At 40.2% G+C, this 19,778-nt stretch overlaps 1 protein-coding gene across 4 annotated transcripts in view; it reads left to right on the forward strand.

Moving 5' to 3' along the window:
• Positions 1-19,683, forward strand: part of PFKP (phosphofructokinase, platelet) — a 42,416-nt gene extending 22,733 nt beyond the window's left edge. Inside the window, exons 9-23 of one of the 4 annotated variants that reach the window (XM_054390085.1) lie at positions 303-395; positions 763-888; positions 1,505-1,569; positions 2,068-2,137; positions 3,220-3,366; positions 4,117-4,187; positions 4,600-4,687; positions 5,587-5,739; positions 11,686-11,838; positions 13,537-13,701; positions 14,949-15,010; positions 15,924-16,035; positions 17,436-17,535; positions 18,151-18,256; positions 19,168-19,683. In XM_054390085.1, the coding sequence (XP_054246060.1) occupies positions 303-395; positions 763-888; positions 1,505-1,569; positions 2,068-2,137; positions 3,220-3,366; positions 4,117-4,187; positions 4,600-4,687; positions 5,587-5,739; positions 11,686-11,838; positions 13,537-13,701; positions 14,949-15,010; positions 15,924-16,035; positions 17,436-17,535; positions 18,151-18,256; positions 19,168-19,321 (1,665 nt within the window). In that variant the 3' untranslated portion in view covers positions 19,322-19,683. Of the gene's footprint in view, positions 1-302; positions 396-762; positions 889-1,504; positions 1,570-2,067; positions 2,144-3,219; positions 3,367-4,116; positions 4,188-4,599; positions 4,688-5,586; positions 5,740-11,685; positions 11,839-13,536; positions 13,702-14,948; positions 15,011-15,923; positions 16,036-17,435; positions 17,536-18,150; positions 18,257-19,167 lie in introns of all 4 variants that reach the window. The other 3 variants (XM_054390086.1, XM_054390087.1, XM_054390088.1) reach the window with 3 other exon arrangements.
• Positions 19,684-19,778: the final 95 nt, after the last annotated feature.

The following is a 19,778-nucleotide window of genomic DNA, read 5'->3' on the forward strand; positions in this document are numbered from 1 at the left end:
ATGATCTCTGGAGGTCATTTCCAACCCCTACTGTTCTGTGATTCTGTGAGTGAAGTCTTGTTTTCCGTAACTGTCAGCAGCTGAGAGGAATCTCTGACTCTTAACTCGGAATTGCAGTTTCACTATGGAAAGTGTTACGTGTAGGTGCAATAGATGGCTACAATTTTCATCCAAAACCTACAAATGCAAGCGACAGAAGATTTTGCAAATAACTGTGCTAGCACATAGAGCAGATCAGTGCTAACACACTTATGTCAAACAATGATGATAATAAACCCACTGTGTTTTGAAACTCTCTGCAGCTTGTGGTTCAGCGGCTTGGGTTCGACACCCGAGTAACTATCCTGGGTCATGTGCAGAGAGGTGGAACCCCTTCAGCTTTTGACAGAATTTTGGTGAGTGAACATAAAATCTTTACTCATGCAACCACGTAGTAAAACTACATTTTGCTTATTTATTTTTTTGGGTGTGGGGAGGTTTTCTACCTGATGAACTTTACAAATCCAATTATTATTTCGTATTAACTGTCTTGAATAGCTCAGATTCAGAATAGTGAAGCACTTTATGTGAAAGAATCTTCATAAGGATTAAAAAGCAAAGCTGAAAGAAATATTGTCTGTACTTAAGGGTATTAAACAGCCTGTGACATTTTTGCTTACCAAGGAATAATTGTGTTCACCTTCAATTACAGAGAAATTCTGACCATTTCTATGATTGGAAGCCTTGTGTTTGCTTGAACACTCAAACATTATTTGTTTCTAGGCAAGTCGTATGGGTGTGGAAGCTGTGCTTGCCCTTTTAGAAGCTACTCCAGCTACCCCTGCCTGTGTCGTGTCCCTGTCTGGAAACCAAGCAGTCCGTCTGCCTTTGATGGAATGTGTGCAGATGGTGAGTGTCTGGCAAAAAGCCAATTTATAGCTTTTTCGTTAGCTACAACAGACCACTGTGTGCAGTAATTGTCTGTTGTCGTTAAAGCACTGATGGGACCATGTGCAGAACTTTCCCACATCTGGGACTAATGTTAACTTCATGTGTGTTCTCTATGCGTTATTACTTGTGAAATACCAACAAACAAGAAATATATGTATTTATTTAATTTACTATAAACTTCATGTCAGACCTTCTCTTCTTATTGCTGCAACAAATCCCTCAGATGCTTGCATCCGTTTACACAACATATCCAACTGTCAGCTTTCTGCACTAAAACTGTTCAGCTTAAAGTGAACACAAAATAGATACAAAGGTTTTTGTTGTTGTTTGTTTGTTGCTGGTTTGGTTTTGTCCCAGGAAGGCCTGTAGTGTCTGTTTCTACTTTGTTCTTCTCTCCACTATAATTTATGCAATGATAAGAGGTAGCTCAAAAATTAACCTAATGTTAGTATTTCTTTTTCTTCTCTTTGGAAAGCTATTTCAGAATGATTTATTTACTGAACTATAATAAATAATCAATTTAGTTCGTTTTTAAAAGATACTGAATAATCAACTTGGTTTTGTTTTTGTCAAGACTCAAGAAGTCCAGAAAGCCATGGATGAGGGAAGATTTGTTGAAGCTGTGAGGCTTCGTGGAAGGTATAGTCAATAATTTTCATTAGTTCCTTAATTCTAAAAAAGCTGAATTGCTTTGCTGTTCTGCTGGCACTTCATATTTTATTTTAAATAATTTCTACATGTTTTTATATATTTGAGAGAAACAGAAGAGACAGAAGAAGAGTGGATTAAATAGAATAATTGAAATTCATACCTCCCTAAAAACATCCAAAGCACAGAAAATTAGTTCAATACTATGCCAGTCTAGTGGCTGATATTAGGCTGAACAGTGACAAAGAGAAGAGCTGCTGTGTTGTATGAGCAGACTGGAAGCAGCCATATGTTTGTTCAGTTAAGACTTTTAGGCCAACCCCCTGAGCTTGTTCCTAAGTAGCTGGTAGTTTTCCAGCAGTAATGTTGGAAATGTTCTGTCCATGTCACTTGATAATAAAATGCTTTCTCCCTGATCTGTAAGATTAACTAACCAGCTATATAGTTATTTTATTGATCTTATTTTTTGTGTGTGCCTTCTTTATTTAGGAGCTTTGAAAACAACCTTAACACCTACAAATTGCTGTCACAAAAAAAGCCAGATGCTGAGCTTCCAAAGGTAAGGGTGCAAGCGTGTGCGCTTGGGTTATCTTAACAATCTTCTTGGGTCAATCCCAGGCACAAATCCAGGCTGAGTGTAGAGTGGTTTGAGAGTAGCTCTAAAGAAAGAGACTTGGGGGTGTTGATTGAGGAGAAGCTCCCCAGGAACCATCAGGGCCCTCCTGCAGCCCAGAAAGTGGCCGTGTGCTGGGCTGCATCAAGAGGAGTGTGGTCAGCAGAGCAAGAGATGGGATTCTGCCCATTGACTCCACTCTGCTGAGATCCCACTTCCAATCCTGCCTCCAGTTCTGGTGTCCCCAGCATAAGAAGGACAGAGCAGTTGGAGTGAATCCAGAGGGGGCCAAAAGATGATCCAAGGGCTGGAGCACCTCTGCTCTGATATGAGGATAAGCTGAAGGAGCTGGGTTTGTTCAGCCTAGAGAAGAGAAGACTCTGTGGGGACCTTAGAGATGCCTTCCAGTACCTGAAGAGATCCTACAGGAAGGCTGCAGAAGGACTTTTCATAAGGGTGTCTACCAATAGGATAAGGGGGAATGGTTTGAAGCTGATGGGAGGGTAGGATTAGACTGCATCTTAGGAAGAAGTTCTTCAGTGCAAAAATAAGAACCAAAGTTTCAACCTCAGGAGATAAAAGAACTTAGAATTTTTTTTTTGGTGGGTAGTCAGCATTGCTTTGCCAGATCAGGTATCTGTTGGCTTGTTTTTTTTTAATCTATCAATGCAAATTTAGGACTGTTAGCATTGGGATATTTTGTTTTAAAATAGTTTTGCCATGTCTTTCTGTGATGGATGGCATTCAAAGGTAGGCTACTTGCGATTATTAACTGCATGACCACACTAGCCAAGTCTGTGTGCTTCAGTAAAAGGGATTGGATGGGAACTGAAAAGTAGATGAAATGTGCATGTCAGAGGAACTGAGGAAAAGCTTGTGTATGTATTGTTTAGTTGCCTTTAAATTTTGGATGTTTTTAGGGGCTTTGAATATTCCTTTCCTACCTTCAAATAGCAACTGTCTATAATGGACAAATTAACCATGGTGTAGAAATTAAAGTACTGACAATTATTTTTTTTCTCTTGCAGACTAATTTTAATGTGGCAGTTTTAAACGTTGGTGCCCCTGCAGCTGGCATGAATGCTGCAGTGAGGGCTGCAGTGAGAGTTGGCATAACTGAAGGCCATAAAATGTTTGCTGTCATTGATGGATTTGAAGGTTTTGCTAGAGGCAAGGTCAGTATTACAGATGTGAATCACAGAGTACTATGTACTTCATCCCACACCACCACCTTCATGTTCTGTTATAACTCTTGTGGGAACTAATTCTATAAGCTCTTTTATTTCATTCCGATATATAAACTCCAAACAGTGACTGTAGTTCTCAACTCTTCAAGCCCACATATTCATTTATCTTAAATAGTGCTAATCCCATGCTGCAGAGCTACAGAATTAGTTCAGATGGATCATACCTTGAAATTTTAGTCAGTGTTTAACATACGGGAAGTTCTCCACAGAAGAACAGAACTGGTGATTCTGCATGATGAGTTGTTGCATCTGTGCTCCTTTGCTGCAAAAAACTCTGCAGTGGTACTTGTTGAGCTTTTTTTCTAATTCCCCAGATGAATCAGGTAGTGGTAGACATCAGCTGGTATGCTGAGGAGAAGCTGGATATGAGACTAATGATTTCAACACATAGCTGGTCCCAAAGCTAACTTCACATACCTAGTTTTAGATGTTTCACGTTCAGTAGGAGAGAATGTGAAAACAGGATTATGACACAAAACAAGGAAACAGTCTGGAGGAGGAAAGAGCAAATAGAGTGGAAAAGGATTAGTAAGAGTTCAAGAGAAGTTAACTTTCTGTGACAGATTTTATTTCTGGTGCCCAACAACTTCTAGCAGTTTTTCATTAAGTAGCACCTGCTGTTTGCTGCATGTCAAGAGAAGTACTGAACTGAATCTCTGTTCTTACTCTTATTCATAGATAAAGGAAATCAGCTGGGGAGATGTTGGAGGCTGGACTGGACAAGGAGGATCAATTCTTGGTACAAAACGGTAACAGCAATATTTTGCTGACTAATATGATGAACTCTGGTATTGTATGTAAACGTTGTGTGATGCCTTGCTCTTTTCCTTCCACAGAAGGTTTTAAGTCCTCCTTTACTATTTTGTTTAATATCAGTTCTTTCCAACTTGAGTATCTTTACCAGTATCTGTACCAGCTCTGAAGAGAGGTTGAAAATGGGATTTGAGACTTAAACTTGGGACTTCAAAGGACTTCAAACTTGTAATTGCTTTGTTTGACCTAATTCCTTACTGGTTGTCAGAAAGAGTTGTTTGTATGGGTAAATATGTAGAAAAATACTGCATTGCCTGCTCAGTTTACTGTTTCAGCTTAGTAATTAGTCCTTGTTGCTGCAGAGTCTGTAAACTGCTTTTATTTTTCTTTTGGTTTAATGATTTTTAGTACTCTTCCTGCAAAATACTTGGAGAAGATCGCTGACCAGATGCGCACTAACGGCATTAACGCCCTTATGGTTATTGGTGGATTTGAGGTACACTGAAATGACTAATTCTGCCTAAGTAGAGTAGAATTCCTAACAAAACAAATAGACCATTCTGATTTTTACTCCATCTTCATGTAAAGTGTATTTGGTTGCAACTGTATTTGATCTACAGCACATAGTGTTTAGAATTAGGAGCGTTGTCATTCACTGATCTGTTGACATTCAGGAAAGTGACTAGGAACTGCAAACCAGAATGTGCTTAATGGATACATTCAGATAGCTGGATAGTATTTTTGTGTTTAAAAAACCTCACAACTTAATGACTTCAGCAATGCAAGCTGCAGTCTATGCTCTATCAGTACTTAAAACATCCTTCCAGAAGTTTTTGACCTTTGATACTAATTGCACTGTAGTCCCATTCTTTCTCACACAGTGCATTTCAAAGTCTGTAATTGATCTGCACAAATATTTTCTCTTTTTCTGTATTTCATATTCATTTCATTTTACAAAAATAATCACGTTTTGAGATCTTGATCCAGGAGAGTATTAACCAGAGAAGAGCATGCTTATTGCTTCTTAATAAGGAATGAATCATCCATTTTTTCCAGGCCTTGGTTAGGAATATTAAGATTTTAAATGAGAAGTAACAGTACCTGAAGACTGGAGAACTAGTTTGCAGCATGTTTGGGTTGTACAAAGCACTTTGTCTAAATTATGTATTTCCTTGAAAATGAATGTTCTGTTTATTGTTTGTTTTCAAATGTATGCCTGGTTTTAATGCTTTCTTTTCCTTGTGTCTGTTAGATTTTAGTGGTTCCTTGATGCTTTGACTTGCTTGAGTGTGCTGTGGTAGAAATGGCATTCCCATGGCCCTTCCCATTTTATTGCTCCCACTTTGCCTTTATCTTATTCATCCTAATCTTTCACCCAATGCCTGTGCCCAACAGGCGTACCTCGGACTCCTGGAATTGTCAGCTGCCCGAGAGAAATATGACGAGTTCTGTGTTCCCATGGTTATGGTTCCTGCAACTGTATCCAACAATGTACCGGGTTCAGATTTCAGCATTGGTGCAGATACTGCTCTGAACACTATCACTGATGTAAGTCTATCCTGGTGTGTGCGCTTACTAACCAAGCACTTCTGGTGCGAACGGACTCGATTGGCTAGAAATGGATATTTTCATAGACCAGAACTTTGGAAACGGCATCTGGAAGACACTGCAGTTTCACATAGCTACAGTCATGGAGGCCTTGAGCAGCTGAGCCTAGTTGAGAGGTGTCCCTCCTCGCCCATGGCGGGGAGGTTGGAGGAGATGATCTCTGAGGTCCCTTCCAGCCTGAGCCATTCTAGATTCTATGATACGTCCTTAAAAACAGGGAAGGTTTTAGGATCCCAGATGCTTCCATGGTTTCCTCTGAAACCACAATAACCTGCAAATTTACAAACTACATAATAATACAGGGACAAAAGAAACCTAAAGCTAAGGATTGGCGGTTATATGGTGCACTGGATAGGAAAAAAATCTCCATTATATGCAGATATGTAACATCTTTATTCCTCTAACACAGAATGCAAGAATCCCCATTTTTCTTACCATAGGAATTACCTGTACTTAGGTGTTGGTCTCTTCTCCCTAGTATCAAGTGATAGAACAAGAGGAAATGGCCAGGGGAGGTTTAGACTGAATCTTTAAAAAATTCCTTGACTGAAAGGGTAGTGAGGCATTGGAAGAGGCTGTCCAGGGAGGTAGTGGAGTCACCATCCCTGGAGCTCTTCAAAAATCACATAGACAAGGCACTTCAGGACATGGTTTAATGGCCATGGTGGCATTCAGTGACAGATGAACTTGCCCTTAGAGGTCTTATCCAACTGAAGTAATTCTGTGATTCTAAAAAGACTTGAGACATATTATGAAGTGTTTTTTAGAAGGATCAAATCCAGTAATCCAATATAAATTGAAAATGGATTAGTTAATAGTAAACTCAGTTGAACAGAAAGCATTGCCAAACACCATGCAAATGAAATGGTCAGCCATGCACTTACCATTCATGAAGTGTACTGCAAGCATTAATCCATCACACCTCTGCTGAGAAGATCTGTTCACTTTCTGTATATTCTGACATCATTTTGGCTGTGAGACAGTGGCAGTCATTCTGCACTTCAGTGTTCTTTTCAGCATAATGAGCTGACAGACATACTGCAAACGTAGCTGCACAATGTACACAGTTTGTTCAAAGCACAGCAAAGACGACAACAGAACAGTTGTCTTCAAAATCATGTTTAAATTTGCAGTTACAAAGAAGGAACAGAATGATTTCATGGTTTAGACAATTACAATGAATTGCCATATGGTATGAGAGGTTCCACTTTTGATTTTTGTTTCCAGCCATGTTTGAGCCAGAAGATGGAATTTTTCAGATTGTACATATTGAGCTACATTTTAAAACATGAATAATAATCGGCATAGTGCTCATATCAAGTGGGAAAAGAATTTTAAGTTGCCTTTAAAAATTAAAATTTCAGTTCTTCTGTCATTTAGATACAGTTGAAAATGTTAATTGTAATGTTCTTTTCAGAAATTTGAAGTATTTCTCCAATGGCATCAACTACAAAAGCACTAGCAAAACTTTCACCTGTTTTGGATTTGTTTTGCTTTTTACCATGCCAACATAAACATTTTTGTCTCCAACAAAATATAGACCCTTCAGTTAGGAAATGCCAGTTTCCCTCACTGCTGCCTTTAATGAGACTGTAAGCTTAGTAAAATCTATCTTGAGAGTGTTCTTTAGAGACAGGCTATAAATGCTGATGTTGTTTCCAGTTCTGGTAAATAAAAATATCTCTCCAAAACCATTGATCACAATTTGAGGTGAGTAATGTTTGTGCATAACACCTACTTTGCTTCTGTTCTTTTCTTCATAAGCTTTGTTTACCTAACTGACTTCTTTTTATAGGTTTTATAGGAGATGTATCATATTCATTTGGTGTCTCTCTCCTTGTTGCTGTGTTGCTTTATATTTAGGTTTCTAGATACCTTTCCTTGTCATTAAATAATATGTCAGTATCTCCATATTTTCCAAGTCAAAAAAGTCTCAAAATGATTTTTTTTTTTTTTTTTTTTACTAATAGCTTCTGTCCTGATTTTGCCTTTTATTTTACCCAGATTTTTCTCTGAAATCAGTATGAAATGTTACGACTTTGCAAGATTCAGATTCATTCCAATGGAAAATTCAGATTTCTTCCTCTTTGGGGAAGGAGCAGGCTTTTGTGTTGAGGAAGCATTTCTGCTTGGTATCTTCTCAGATTTCTGCTCTGATTGTTAAAAGCTAATTCACTAAAGCTGATAATGAAAAATGTGTCCTTTCATTCCTGTGTCACAGTGATGATGCCCCCTATTAAATGTGACTGAAGAGCTCCACACAAGTCATACGATGCTAAATGAAAGTAAAGATGGACATGATTGTCCCTGACATCTAGTCTATAGATACATGTCTAGAGTAGTACCTCTTAGGAACACCAAAATGTCATGACACTTAAGTTTTTCTGTGGTGCTGTTCTGCTCTTGACAGCTTTTAGTAAGGTAAGTGCATTCCTGCTGAGTAATGAGGTCTTAGTGTTTAGCATTTCTAGACACTCATCAGTGTTTGGGGTGTTTGGAGCATGGCAGGCTGTGGAAATGATGGTATCTTGAGACATTTGCAGCTAAAACTTGTTAAGAAGCTGCATTTAAAAAGAAAAAAAAAACAATAAACCTCAGACCAACAGATAGATAACTTCTGGATGAGAGGTCAAGCATGTGAGTTTTTTTTGTCCCTGAGTCATAGACAGTGGATGGTACATTTCTTAATAGTCACAATTTAGATTCTTTCACCAGTTCTGTGACCCTCTTAAAAATGTTTTGTTTTTTCAATTTCTGGTTTAAAATACAAGCTTTTAATCAGTGAAATGGTAGAATGTGTTTTGGCTTCTGAACAGTCTTTCAGGTTTGTGATAATCCTGTATTTTTCGCTTCACTTTTCAGAATATTAGTGAGAACTCAGTATTAAATAGCTTGGGAAAGCTGGATGTTTCTGTACCTGAAAAGGGTATACCTAAGGCTTGTAGATGTATACAAAATACACTGTTTAGGATTGCAGGATAAGAAAATGTGAACTTGGGAGTTTTCTGAGAAAAGAAGCATCAGGAAAATAACTGCCATCGTAAAAGTACTTCTATCCTTAACTTCATTTTACGAACCCAGTGAAATGAATCCAGTATTATTTCAGGTAGCAGACCTCTGAAATGTGAAATCAACGAGTTAGATTTTTGTCCTACTTAACCAGGAAGGACAGAAATGCATTTTTAAATGAAACTTGGAATGCTTAACGTGATGAAAAACAGGCATTAGCAACACATTTTGCAGGTGGACTAAAAGGCAGAAACCTACTTTGTAATAAGCAGAAAGAATAAAGAATTAGACTCTTTCAGCTGCAGAACATGGAAATAGTGGAAAGGTTGAACATTTAATTTGAAAACAAAGCCTACTGATGGGCTAGAGGATACTGATGGAAGGAGGAATAAAATACAACAAGGTATGGAAGCAAATTCTTTTGATTCAGGGGTGTAGAAGTAAATGAAGGAATGACAAAAAAACCCCAAAAGGTACTAGCTAGAGATGGGAAAAATGGAACCTGCAAAAAGGAGAGTGTTCTTTGACAGTATGACTTTTCCTTTCATCACAGGGAAGAGGATACAGGTTGACTAACTGTTTTTTGAGAAAAAGAGTAGCAGACAACCCCTGGGGAGTAAAGAAAGCTACAGTAAGATTGCTGTAATGCAGTCTCCATGCACTTCCCTTGGAAATCAGACTGCTGTACCCTTCCAGTGCTGGTACTAGCATGTGTGGCTCCACATTAACCTGAACTAGGAAGCTGAAAATTAGCCTGACCCACACTAGTGTTAACCAATTAAATTCTCATCTACTTCAGTTCTAGCAACAGCTGGATGTGGAACTAGAGCTGTAAATCCATCCCTTTCAAAGGCCATTTGCATTTGATCCACATAAAGTTAACAAACCACAGCCTTTGCTTGACTGCATCTATTTAATCCTTGGTTATGGCAGTGCCCTTTCTAATAACACAGAGACAATAAAAAGGTGTCAGATTATTAAAGCATGTTACACAGTACAGCATCTCTCTGACTTGACTTTAGTTTTTAATAAAAAAAAAAAGTTGTCCAGCAGTCATTAAAGCTACCCATCACTTGTTTCCCATTTAGAATTCCTGAGTGACCATTTATTAAAAGCATTTTCAGATTTTGCTGCAGTGATGCGAAGATGTTGCATACAATCGTCTAATGCTCGTGCTTGGTGAAGGGACAGGCTTGAGATATGTTTGCTGAGCTCACTTGCATCAAATAAAATGACAATATTTAATGCAAGGAAAACATATCTTAATTGCATCTTAACATATCATAAATGCAGACTAACCAATTGTGTTAGTTAGTTAGCTCTAAATCTCCCTTCCATTTGTTTACCCCAAAGTCTCCCTGTAAATCTTGTCAGAGAAACTGATGGTTTGCAGATCTCCAGGAATCCAAAGTGATGGCTGTGTCACACACCACTGACACTGTCTATTTCTTTATCTGTCAGTAGAAACAATTCAAAGCAGCCTGACTGAGCTGAGTTGGGCTAGGCAATCACTGACATTTTCTCAGTGAAGTCTCTTCCACTCCAAAAAAAAAAAAAAAAAAAAACAGAATAAAATTTAATAAATAAAAATAAAGAGTCCCATTTGTTGCTCTTCTGGCTGTCCTGCTCCTCAGAACTACAGGTCTGGAGGTGCAGTGCTTTGGATTGGACTTAAACTGGCAATGCACTGAGCTTAATAGAATGTTGCACTTGGGAAAATACACAAGTAGAGCTAGACTTCAGAAAGCAAATTTGCACTTATTCACCTACCAATATGTGCTGTCCTCTCACTGACCAGGATCTGCTCTGTCAAAAACCCACAGAGCAGAAGTCACAGAGGTGAAGTTTTTCCCAATCATTTTCTCCTAAGTTACTGCCTAAATCACTGTATAGATCCTTGTGGAGATGACTTGATAGCTAGCTGATTCTGATCTGCAGTGGTTTGCTTCTCTGATTTGAGAAATTGAAAAGATGAGAGTTCGTTGACCATCAGTCCCTTCTGGGAGAAAGAGATGGAGAGAAATGCAATGTTGTGTGTGATTGAGAGGCATCACACAGGCAGTTGGAAACATTGCCATGCATCCTAAGAGATGCTGATTAGCTTAGAAAGAATTGGAATCATGTAACTAATTTGTTTACTGACTTAAGCCAGCTGCAAACTCTTAACCTCTAAGTGTTGTTTTGACATCTTCAGGAACACCTAATCCTTTTCAAGTGTGTGGAATCCATTTGAGGGTCTACAGCTGCTTTTCAAAGAATCCTTGAACTCTACTTGCAAACTTGTATTAACTCATCCATGTGCATGGTCCTGCATTTTTCTGGGCCTGTGCCCAGTCTACATGCATAGGGGCAGAGGTGTGATGTTGATAGAATCTTGGGAGGCATAGTCAAACCTTTTTTTTTTCCTTTTCTTGGCAGAAATAGATGTTTCTTGACTTCATAGGATAACATAGTTTTTAAAAACCAGCTGTCCTTAAGCATTTCCTTGAAGTTGTAGGTGTTTTACTAGTTAACTTTCTAAACTCCTTAACATATATCAAACTTTGTCCTTTAAGTGGTTTCTTGTGGAATGATTTCCAGTCTCCCTGTATGCCATCTTTTTCTGCCCACCTGCTTCAGACCTCTGTGCTGTGCACACTTCACGTTCGCTCTGCATTAACTTGCACTAATCTTCTGCATCTCTTCAAAGAGCATTGTGCCAATGCAACCCCAGTGCACTGTTGTGGTATGTCCAGATTGTTCTCCCCACCAAACAACTCACCAGTTGCATTTACCTGGGCCAATGGACAGCCAAATTTACCATCACACACAAGGAGCCACTAGCAGAGCAATCTAAAGCCAAGCAATGTATCACTCACACTTGTACCACTGCTCCAGGCCTATGAAAGTTGTCTGCAGCTCCACGAGGCCCGTTCCCGCTTTGAGGAGTTCTGTGTTCCTATCTGTGTGTTACCTGCTACTATTAGCAACAATGTGCCAGGCACAGACTTTAGCATTGGTGCTGACACTGCCTTGAATGCTATTGTGGAGGTAAGACTGCCTATCTTTTAAAAGTTAAGAAGATAAAATGCATAAAGTGAAGATCCATAAAGACCTTGAAATGTCTGCTGTCTACAATAACTTGGTTACTCTAGCTTTTAATGGTTTATTGTTAGGATGTTTTCCAAGACATCAAAGGTTAACCTTGTAACAATTAATTATGCTGTAAATTTAACTTCTGGGGGATTGTGTTTTGTTACCCAGGACTGCTGCAGTAGTGCTTAGGGCATTTGCTTTTCATAGAATCATAGACTCCTGGAATGGCTCAGGTTGAGTCTGCTGGAGTCACAGCAAAGAGAACTGAGTTGAGGTCTCGTAAAAACAAATGAGTAAACCTCTGAGCAGCTCTGGGTTTTACCAAACCCCTCATTATCAATCCATCTAAGTAATTATGAAGTGATTGGCCAACCAAGTCAGATGAGAGATCCAGAATTTGATAAATGCTGTTTCCCTGCTAAATAAATATCCCTGATGCACTCCCAGGGAGGACACAGGAACTTTTGCCACCCCATGAGCTGCCTCCCCCTTACCTACTTCTGTAGATGTCAGGGTGTGTCTGGTAATTACGACTGATACCACTTCTGATGGTGATGCATCTGTAAAACTGAAACCATAAAACAATGGGGAAAGAAATGGCTCCTCTTCTTTCACTGCTTTTGTTGTGAATGTTAATTGCTGTTTTCACAGCTTCCTGGTTGAATCAATTGAATTTCATTATGGTTAGAATGTTTTATGTTAAAAATGGAATGCTGTTGATTTGGTGAAGTGCTGAATATCAGATTTCTCTTGAAGCTGTCTCTGTTCATGTGAAAACTCATGTAGCAATAGCTTCCCTGTTTAAAACCTCTCAAACTTGGACCAGGTGTTGGATCTGTGGCCTTTCCAGCCCATGGAGTAGGACATGACTGAGTGATTCTTTAAAATCCAACTGTGCCATTTTTGTGTTGGGTTATTTCTGTCACAGCCATTCTGAGAGAGCAAGAATATTAGAAAGGTTCAACTACGTCTCTTGCATAGTCAGAGGCAGAAATCCTTCTAAATAAACCTGAAGTGGCTAATCTCAAAAGCAGCTAAGGATTTAACATCCTTGCTTTTTAGCACTTGAAGCTTCTCAAGAGGCAGAAAATTTCATTCACCTAACCAAGCAGCTGAAAAACTGATTTAGCGAGCTTGGAGTTTACAAATAGGCTAGGTCTCTCAGAATGAAGGAAATGTTATAAGTGTGTTGTATTTATTTTTTCAGCCCATATGTTTTTAACTATCATAATTCAGGTTTTTAAGATGATGAACTTCCCAGGTACTTTAATCTCTCATTTTTACTAAACAGAATTGGTGTATGGAGGTACAGCAGTTTCACAGAACTCTTCTTGTCACCGTGTGTGGGATAACTTACTGATTTTGAAGACAAAGAAGGAAATAGTATTTGGTTATTTCTTTCATTTGCTTTCTGGAAAGAAAATGCATTACCTGATGACTTGAAAACAACCTTGAATGCTGATTTATGAGAATGACTTTATTAGATCATTGCTATAGTCAGATTGGGTTAATGCTACTTTGGTATTTGTAAAACTTTTGTAATAAATTCCTTATGTTCTTCTACATGTGAGCAACCCAAAGCTGCATGACATATGAGACTATAAAAGCAGAGGCTTTCCTTACTTAAACTGCCAATCTCTTGTCTTTGGTCAGACCTGTGACCGCATCAAACAGTCAGCCAGTGGTACCAAGCGTCGAGTGTTCATCATTGAGACCATGGGTGGCTACTGTGGTTACCTGGCTAACATGGGGGCCCTAGCAGCAGGAGCTGATGCTGCTTACATCTTTGAAGAACAGTTTGATATTCGAGAGCTCCAGGTATACAGCACTAGCAATGTTTACCTCCTTTTTAAGTAGGTGCTAAAGTTGTGCATTTCATGTGTGTGTTTGAAGGTTTTTAGCACTGGTTTGTGTCCCTGCCCATGGCAGGGGGGTTGGAAGTAGATGATCCTTGCAGTCCCTTCCAACCCTGACTGATTCTGTGATTCTAAAAGCTGCCCTTGCCAGTACTTAGGCCACATTATCTAAAGGAATATACAGCCAGTTATTCTTGGCATCAGGTTGAGTTAAATGACGTCATTATTGCCAGTTTTAGTCATTAAATACTACCAGGAGATTAACTGATTAATTTGTGGTTTATTGCATTGCATTTTATTATTAACGCATTTTATTACTAATGCTTTTTTATAAACGTAAAGGCAATTTTGTTGAATTGTATTTACCTGCAAGCCCAACTGCATGTTAATGAACAGGCCAGGGCAGTTTTAAAAGAAAAACCAAAACAACTAACAAAAAACCAACAGAAGCAAAATAACTTTTTTCCCCATTATGATACTGCCACAGCTTCCTGTGTTAGAAAGCTGTTCAGGGCAGGAACTGAGCAGCATGGGAAGTGTTTGAGATACTGACTTTGATACCAGAGCTCTTCAGAGCATGTGTAGATGAGTGACTAAAATGAAGATTGCAGGCTGTAAGGATTACAGATCTGGCTGTAAGCTGGAATTGGTCTACCGTGAGGATTTTACACTTCTCAGGTATTTGGTGCAAGCTGCAGTCATGGACCAATACAGAGCTAAAAAGGCAGAAATTTCCTGGAAGGAAGGGAGATATGAAGGGAATTTTAATTCCTCCCCCTCATCTCTCAATGCTCTGGTGTTTCCTTGTCATTTATGGCAGTACCAGCACAGCAGTGCTGCATAACAGGACTCTTGCAGGGACTGTGAATAAGTTCAGGCAATGATCACAGAATCACAGAATATTAGGGATTGGAAGGGACCTCAAAAGGATCAACTCCAGCATGGTGCTGTGCCAGAACAGCACACCAACCCAGCCTTGTGTTGCTATTCACATGAGTTATTGGCGATGCAGAGGAAGGAGTTAGTTTAACCCCAGCTGGATAGGCACACCCAGGATGTTATCCTGGCTTTCCAAACTCCTGCTGTGTGAATTTGCACACAGTACTTTGTGTGGAATACTTGACAGAAATTCTCAGGATCAATAGGTTCATGTCGGTTGTTTATGAAGAATTCTGGGTGGCTTATTAAAAATACTCTTGTTGTTTCTAGGCTAATGTGGAACACTTGACTGAGAAAATGAAAACCAGCATCCAGCGTGGGCTAGTGCTGAGGTAGGCAAATGATGGATGGCATCAGTGATACTGAACACTTCCAGCCAGGTAGACTGGCCACTTGCAAAGACACTCCAAGTTTACTCTCTGAGTATTCCTTTAGCATGAGATTTTTAGTATAGCTGGTGCTCCAGAAGGCAATTCTGGGGCTTCTCTGGAAGCTCAAGTCCTAAACTGCCTTCTTTCTATGTAAATGTATTTCCTCTATAATCCAGTATTTTAGCCTTTTTTGGCCTATTTTCTTATCAGCTTTATCTTTTATTTTACATTCTTAGTAAAGACAGTGGGAAAACAAGCATACAGGTGTCCACACAGAAAAATCTCTTTCAAAACATTTAAAATATATTGATCAGTATGTTTTACAATTACAGCTTCTTACCTGGATCAGGCTGTAGCTTCTCTCTTGAGCATTTATTTTCAGTCTGTCAAAACAGCAAAGGGCTGCTAGGTGGATAGCACAGTAACTTGTATGAGTTACTTGTATGAGAAAATGATGTTTGGTCAGAGTCTACAGGGTGAAAAAAAATTATGTTTGCAGTGGCAGTAAGGAGCAGCCTAAGGGCCTATTCATTATCCATGCTTTTATAAAAGAGAAAATGATGAGATTGGATGCAGGTGACTTCCTGTTTTACTGCAGGTTTTCCTCTGCTTAATGAATTTACCAGACCTAAAATGCTATTTTTCACTACCTTATTCAGCTGTAAATTCCAAGTGATCTTACCAGTGTAAAAGTAATGGAGGCTTCAAAATCATCAGCATCTTACATCAAAGTGAACTTGTGATTAGATTAAAATACCCCAGCCATGATTACTGGCATCAACAAAATGGGAAAGCATTTGTCATTCAATAGCTGTAAAGACATCCACTACTTGATAGTAAATTTGCTGACTGTACCTGGCCTTAATTGTGACAGAAATGAGAACTGCAATGAGAACTACACCACAGACTTCATTTACCAGCTGTACTCCGAGGAAGGGAAAGGGGTCTTCGACTGTCGGAAGAATGTGCTGGGCCACATGCAGCAGGTAAAAGTGACCTTCCCAGCTGTGTCACCACAGTGCACACTGCTCAAGCTGTTCAAGCCAGGCTCACTTAAGGGTGAAGAAAAGCAGGGGGAGTTTTGTTTGTAGCTAACTCACAAGCTTTTGTTAGCATCGTATTTTATTGCAATTTCTTCTTAACAATCTAGAGAAAGATGCATTAGATTAGGATTTTCAGTTTTATACCCTTGTATAATTTTCAGTTTTATACCCCTCCTGTCTATATTACTAAACAGTGACACTTATGGGTAATATAGATCTTTTATTATTGTAATGCATTTTTAGAACACACTTTCTTGCCCATGCATGAAAGTATCTGACTTCTGAACCCTGGGAAAGATGAGATTTCACTGAGAGAATAGTTGCAGATAGATTGTTCTTGTAGAGGAGAGAATAGTGAGCTGCTACTTGTGGTCTCTGAATCTTGTGTCCCTTTATTTCATTATATTCCTCGTTAGTGAGCTAATAATTAGTTTCTAATTTGCCTACCCCAATCACCAAGACTGAGGGAGTTAGAAAACCAAGTAGAGGCAGATTTGTGAGTACTAGTAGTGAAACAGCTGCCTCTGCTTTTCAGTCATGTCATGTTGTATATTGTCCTTATTCCTGTGGCTTTAGACTGAGCATAGCACTTCCTGTGTAAGATTTAGCAAAGGTGACCTTGAAGGCTACCAGCATTAGTGACTGCTTAGAGCTCCTGGTAGGTACCTCATGCAGGATTTCAGTCCCACCTGCTCCACTGAAAATGGACAGAAGAGGCAGGCAGGCTCTATGTAATGCAGACTGAGGGTTTGGAAACAACCCAAAACAAGGCTGTTTGTTCCCAGAACTATTTAAAGGCTGCTGTAATACTTGGAGTGGAAGCGCACACACACACACCTGCACCCCAAGAAAGTGATTGCTAGTCTGGAAAGTCCTGATGGGGTTTTCTCAGCCTAGTACTGCATGCAGGACATTCTGTCCTCCCTCATTCTAGCTGCCTTAGAAAGAGATGCTTCCCAGACTTCCTAGGTGTCAGAGTCAGCACTTGGGTTTCTTAGGCTCCTTCCAACACCCCTTCCTCAACAGCTTCCTGGGTTCTGATGTGGTGAACTGAGGCTGCCCCATGGCAGTGCCATAGCTGGGCAGTGCTTGGTGAGCAGCACTGCAGGGAGGTGAAAAGCAGCGTTGAGTCCGCGCTCTGCAGGTGCCTCACAGCTTTTGAATGTGCTGTGGTGACCTGTGTGCTTGGTGGGGTTTGTGGCTTGATTGTTGGTGTTTGTGAGGTGGTGGCAAAGAGGGAACAAGAGGTGGTCCAGGCCCGTAGTGGAGATGGCTGATGGAGTGCAAAGCCAAGCACTGGTGCAGCAGACAGCTGAGCTAACCCACATTTGGTTTTCCTGCAGGGTGGTGCCCCTTCACCATTTGACAGGAACTTTGGCACAAAGATTTCTGCCAAAGCCATGCAGTGGATCTCCAAGAAACTGAAAGAGACCTACAGAAAAGGTGGAGAAATGCAGGGGGGCTCTCCTGGGGCTGTATGCGATTAGCTGTCAGCATGTGAGGCTGCTCTGCTCTGCAAGCAGGAGTTTAGATTAGTTCCTTCTTTCCCTCTTGTGTTTTTATTGTTCTTCTGCTGTAAGATGTCCCCTCCAAGTGCAGTCAGTCCTTCAGATAGCTGCTTCCTCATCTTTCAGACAATGTTAGTGTGATTGCAGTTTGTCATGCATGCAGGAATTGATGGTTAAATAGTTACATCTGTTCTTCCTTTTTGTTTCATGGTGGCTACATGGGAGACAGAAGAAGGTAATGATGATGTCTTCTTTGGGGATTTTTATAAAGCACTCGTAACTAAAATCTAATGTAAATTTGGATGTTAAAAATCAATCTTCCCCTTATTTAATTACACAGTTTTCATTGCTAATCACCACAGATAAAGTTAAAAACTGAAGATCTCCTAACCCTATTAAAGTACTAATTGATGTTTTATCATTATATTAAACATGCAATAACTGAAATTAAGCTACTGTAAGTTTCCCATTCCATTTAATGACAGCAAAAGGGGTTTCACCCTTACAAGTGAGAGTAAAAAAACATTCTGAATGGTTTCTTTCTTTTTAGGAAAAGTCTTTGCCAACACTGATGACTCAGTTTGTTTGCTGGGGATGCGGAGGCGCAACCTCGTGTTCCAGCCCGTGGCTGAGCTCAAGACTGAGACAGACTTTGTGTATGTACATGCTGCTCACATCTTAAACACCCCAGCACAGCCTCTCCTTCAGCACAGCCTCCCCTTCAGCACAGCCAATCAATCCTCCATACTGCTGACACACAGCTTTTGCCTGCTGCTACCCTCCACCTTTGTCTTTGGCCTACATTCAGGCGGTGCTTTGCTTTGATTGTTCACTTGGGGTTTATAATAGCTCCCTTCATGTTTTCATTCTCCTTATTCTTGGAGGTCTCTTGTGAATTCTGGGACTTCACTCTGCAGTTCAGTGGGGCAGCATTTTTTTTGTGCCAAATTTGGTATTACTCTTAACTATAAGGAACATCTTCAGTAAAATCCTTCCTTCAGTATTCTGTCCTTATTTCTCCCTATTTTGGGTCAGTGTTTACACAGAAACTTAGAATGGCTTAGATTCAACCTCAGAGCTCATCTATTCTAATCTCCCTGCCATAGGTGAGGATGCCTCTCAACTAGGCTGCTCAAGGCCTCATTTTACCTGGCCTTCACCACCCCCCCCGAGGGAGGAGGCAGCCACAACCTCCCTGGGCAGCCTATTCGAGAGTCTCACCACCCTCCTACTGAAGAACTTCTTCCTAAGATCCAGTCTAACCCTTGCTCTCCCTCAGCTTCAAATCATTCCCCCTTGCCCTGTCTCTAGACACCCTCATATAACATCCCTCTGCAGCCTTCCTGGAAGATCCCTTCCAGGTATTGGGAGGCAGCTCTAAAGTCCCCCTGGAGTCTTCTCCAGGCTGAACAATCCCAGCTCCCTCAGCCTATGCTCACCACACCATAAACGTCAGTGTCTGAGCCTATTTTTAAGGAAGCCCATTACTGCTGGCATTGCGAAATGTGTTTGTCTAAGCCATTAAGTAAATCACTTTGTATTTTTTCCCACGCCACCTGTGACACAGGCACAGGATTCCCAAGGAGCAGTGGTGGCTGAAGCTGCGACCCCTGATGAAAATCCTGGCCAAGTACAAGACAAGTTACGACGTGTCAGACTCAGGCCAGCTGGAGCACGTGGCCATGCACAGCCCAAAGGAAGCAGAAACCGGAGCCATCTAAGCCATCACTTGTAGATTGTTGTACTAGGTGCACATTGTGAGTAACAATGCTTTAGGATCGTTACAGCTTCGGTTTGTAACATTTAAATTATTGTACCAGCACTTTATGTGACCCAAGACCTTCAGCTGTCACAGTTCCTGTCCTGTACTTGTGTTCTGTTGGAAACAACCCTAGCATCTGATAGGTGAGCACCATTTACTGAAACTACCCCTTAACAGCAAGTGCAGCACCCTTCTATGCACTCTGTAAGTTACTCATCTACTGCACTTTGTTTGAGTACTTGCACCCAAACCCTAAGTGTAGGTGGCTAGCTTTGTGTTGAGTTACAGGATGTGCTTAATGTATCTGAAGTGAAATAAAATACTGTTGCAAACATCACCACTGTGCTCTTCTTTGTGGACACCTGGGGAGAAAAGGCTTCATGGAGGAGTCTTTGTGCACAGGGGAGAAGCACCTG

Source organism: Indicator indicator, chromosome 20 (assembly GCF_027791375.1).
Source record: "Indicator indicator isolate 239-I01 chromosome 20, UM_Iind_1.1, whole genome shotgun sequence".
In the NCBI taxonomy this organism is placed as follows: Eukaryota; Metazoa; Chordata; class Aves; order Piciformes; family Indicatoridae; genus Indicator; species Indicator indicator.